The sequence below is a fragment of the Cynocephalus volans genome, chromosome 5 (genome assembly GCF_027409185.1).
Source record: "Cynocephalus volans isolate mCynVol1 chromosome 5, mCynVol1.pri, whole genome shotgun sequence".
NCBI lineage: Eukaryota > Metazoa > Chordata > Mammalia > Dermoptera > Cynocephalidae > Cynocephalus > Cynocephalus volans.
The window spans coordinates 41,060,225-41,063,619 of NC_084464.1; the positions used below are offsets into that span (position 1 = coordinate 41,060,225).

Below are 3,395 nucleotides of genomic sequence, written 5' to 3' on the forward strand. Positions count from 1 at the left end.
TAGATATAAAGAACTTAATGACATAGTCCTCACTATTATGCAAATTTCAGACAATCTGAGGATTAGGATTTTCATTTCAAATTATATCCAACAAACCATAGCAGTGTAGTACAGAAACATATCTGTAAATAAGGTAGGTACTAAAGGATATCAACAATTTTGGAGGAGGTAAAACCAAGAGGTAATTTTCAAACAGGAGATCTTCTGAGCTCTGTACAGAGAGTGTAGAGTACAAAAGCAGTTAGCTTTGTTCTCTTCCCCAGTGGTACAATGAGACAAGAAGCCTCCTTATTGCCCCTTTCATGTCTTTGTTCCTCAATGTGTAGATAAAAGGGTTAAGCGTAGGAGTCACCAAACTGTAAAACAAGGACATGAGTTTGTTTTTCTCCTGGGTGTTAGTGGCAGAGGGCTGAACGTACATGCTAATTACTGGCCCATAGAAGAGAGACACAACAATAACATGAGAACCGCATGTGTTAAAGGCCTTCTTCTTTCCATCTGAGGACCGAATCCCAAGCACAGTAGCTACAATGAACCCATAGGAGACAAGGATAAATGACAAGGGAACCAAGGCATAGAATGAAGCCACAGTGGAGAGCATAACTACATTGAATGTGGTGTCAACACACGACATCTTGATCATCACTGGAACCTCACACAGAAAGTCGTCTACCTGGTTGTTACCACAAAGTGGCAGCTGGATGGTGAGGGATGACAGAAGCAAGGAATTAGACAAACCACTTAGCCATGCCACGGACACTAGGAGGATACAGTGTCGTTGATGCATGATAGCCGGATACCTCAGGGGCTTGCAGATGGCAATGTAACGATCCAAGGACATCACAGCTAAGAGGATGCATTCAGTGGCTCCTAAAAACTGAAACATATAAAACTGGGTCACACAGCCGCCATAGCTTATAGACTTGTCTGGGCCCCAGAGGTTCAGCAGCAGCTGAGGGATGGTGGTTGTGGTAAAACAAAGGTCTAGGAAGGAGAGGTTGGAAAGGAAGAAGTACATAGGGCTGTCAAGAAGAGGGTCTACCCTGGATACCACAATAATTGAGATGTTTCCAGCCAGTGTGCAGACATAAGCAACAAGCACCGCTACGAAGAGGGGCATTTCCAGCCAGGGATGGTTGGAGAAACCCAAGAGAATGAAGATCTTTGGAGCACTTGCATTGCTCTGATCCATGACCGTTGTTGCTCTTCCTGGTGAATCCAAGTCAACGAGAAGACTTGTATTTCAGTATTGAGTGTCTCTGATGGTCAATCTATTCAGTTAAGATAAAGTGAGTTATGAAGAGATTTTCTCTGTGATGTAACTACAGTGTAGTGGTCTGATCCTTGTAAGCGTGAAAAATTATGAGCCTAAATGACAAAAATATTCTTTCTGTAGTGCCTCTAAAAGGAAGAATAACAAATCTCTACATTTTACCCAAGAATGCAATAGAGCAAATTTTTATAGAATAATAATTAGGTAAAGAGAAACCTACAACTGATATCAGATTTATGAATTGATTCATTATTCCATTTATTCATTTAGAAAAATGAATATGATGGAATAATGGGTGATTTTAAAGATTGCCCAGGAGCCATGCAAGCTGACTTACCACGTATGTTTATCTCTTTCACTCATAATCTGCTAGCCCTGGCCACATTCTAGTTAGATTTGTGAGCTGATTTAGGTGAGTTGACAAATTATTGAGCTTCCCTTGGATTGTTCTAATTTCCACAGAAACAACACACATTGCTGTTCATTAGGTCTGCTCCCCAAACCTTGGAATAACTATTGTCCACATAGTCATAAACTGTGGCTTAATAGAAAACACAGTGCCAAAAGGAAATGTTTGCTTGTAACATGTTCAGTACTTGCAAAAGAAGACACACAATAATTCATTGCACAGCCTAGAGACACAAGGTCATTAAGTCATCAAACACAGTATGATGTATGTTAGTGCTTTTGAGACTGTGAGTTGTAATTTTTCATAGATTTAAACAGTTATAGGCTATTTTTATTAATTTATTTTCTTTATTCTCATTACAAGTGTGAGTATATATGTGTTTGTGTGACCTAAGTTATGATGTAAAAAATACTTGTTACTATAGCTAATGGTAAAAAGTTTGAAAAACACTTCTGTACAGAAAAAACCACCCAGAATATTAAGGCAGGAAATGTGGATCCAGTCCACTGCCAATAGTTAATACATACACCTTTCAGGCATGGCTTACATGTTTAGGACCTTACTTACCTTGCTGTGATGTGAGGATTAATAAGTTCAGTGTGTGTGACCACACTTTATTAGGTGTAATGTTTAATGTTAGGTTGGTTATTTTCATGAAATACAGTGTCATGTTTGATTAAGAGTCTACATCTTCTAAACAATTTCTTCAGGTTGATCCCAAATATTAACAGTGTCCTCATCCATCAAGAGTCTATGTAGGGTTGAATTTTCTTCACTTTCTTTTCCCTAAATTACTCAGATCACTTGGCTTGGACGTGATGTTAATGTTTTTACAGTTTTTAGGTCAGTACACATATATTTTAACAAATGAAAATGCCCACTAATGCAAGCACTACTCCTGGATTATTCTTCAGAAACATTTCTGTGTTTTAAATTATAATGATGTTTGTTAGTACTAAAAAGTCTCAAGTTATTTGCAAAGAGTTTAGTATGCAACTAACAAACTTTATGCAACTTTGCATAAAGCGGTCACAACATGCATGGAGTTGTGCAAAAAATATTAGATCAGTCAGATAAATTTTGGCAGCTGTTATGGAAAATGGACGGAAGACTAAAAGATTCCTAAAAAACAATCTGCCTCCACAGTTTTATAGAAAATATCCCTGGATCACAAGGGAAAAATTAATACAATTATTGTAGGTGCCAAGATCCAATTTTCTTTTATTTATATTTTCTCCGGATAGTATTTCTTGAGTTTACTGTATAGCAAAATTATAGTAATATTAGTTCTACATAGAAATGGAAGAGGCAGTAACTTTCCATTATGATTTTTAAAGAATCCCAAGCTCTTGTGTTCAAATATTTCTTCCACAATAGTTTAGCAAAGTATAGACTTTATATCTGGCCTACCATTGACTATGTTGAAGTTCCTCATTTGGTTTAAACAGTGAAAACATTGTGTCAATATATATTGTTTCATTCACTCATTCAGTCAGTAAATATTTATTGAGTTCGCTCTATGTTAAACACTCTCTAGATGCCTCAAATAAACACTGAATAATGACATCCAATAACTTGCTGTAATGAAACTTATGTGGGGACTTAAAAACTTTGTTGTAAAATGGAATTACAAGGTAAAAATAAAAAATATAAACTTTATTTTTCAACATAAGTGCCATGAAATTCAAGACATTTTCATAACCATGAATACCA

At 36.6% G+C, this 3,395-nt stretch overlaps 1 protein-coding gene across 1 annotated transcript; it reads right to left on the minus strand.

The window, feature by feature from the left end:
- Nucleotides 1–241: 241 nt before the first annotated feature.
- LOC134378862 (olfactory receptor 2B11-like) lies at nucleotides 242–1,192 on the minus strand. Its single transcript, XM_063098184.1, has one exon. The coding sequence runs from the start codon at nucleotides 1,190–1,192 to the stop codon at nucleotides 242–244; it is 951 nt and encodes a 316-aa protein (XP_062954254.1).
- Between the last annotated feature and the right edge of the window lie 2,203 nt (nucleotides 1,193–3,395).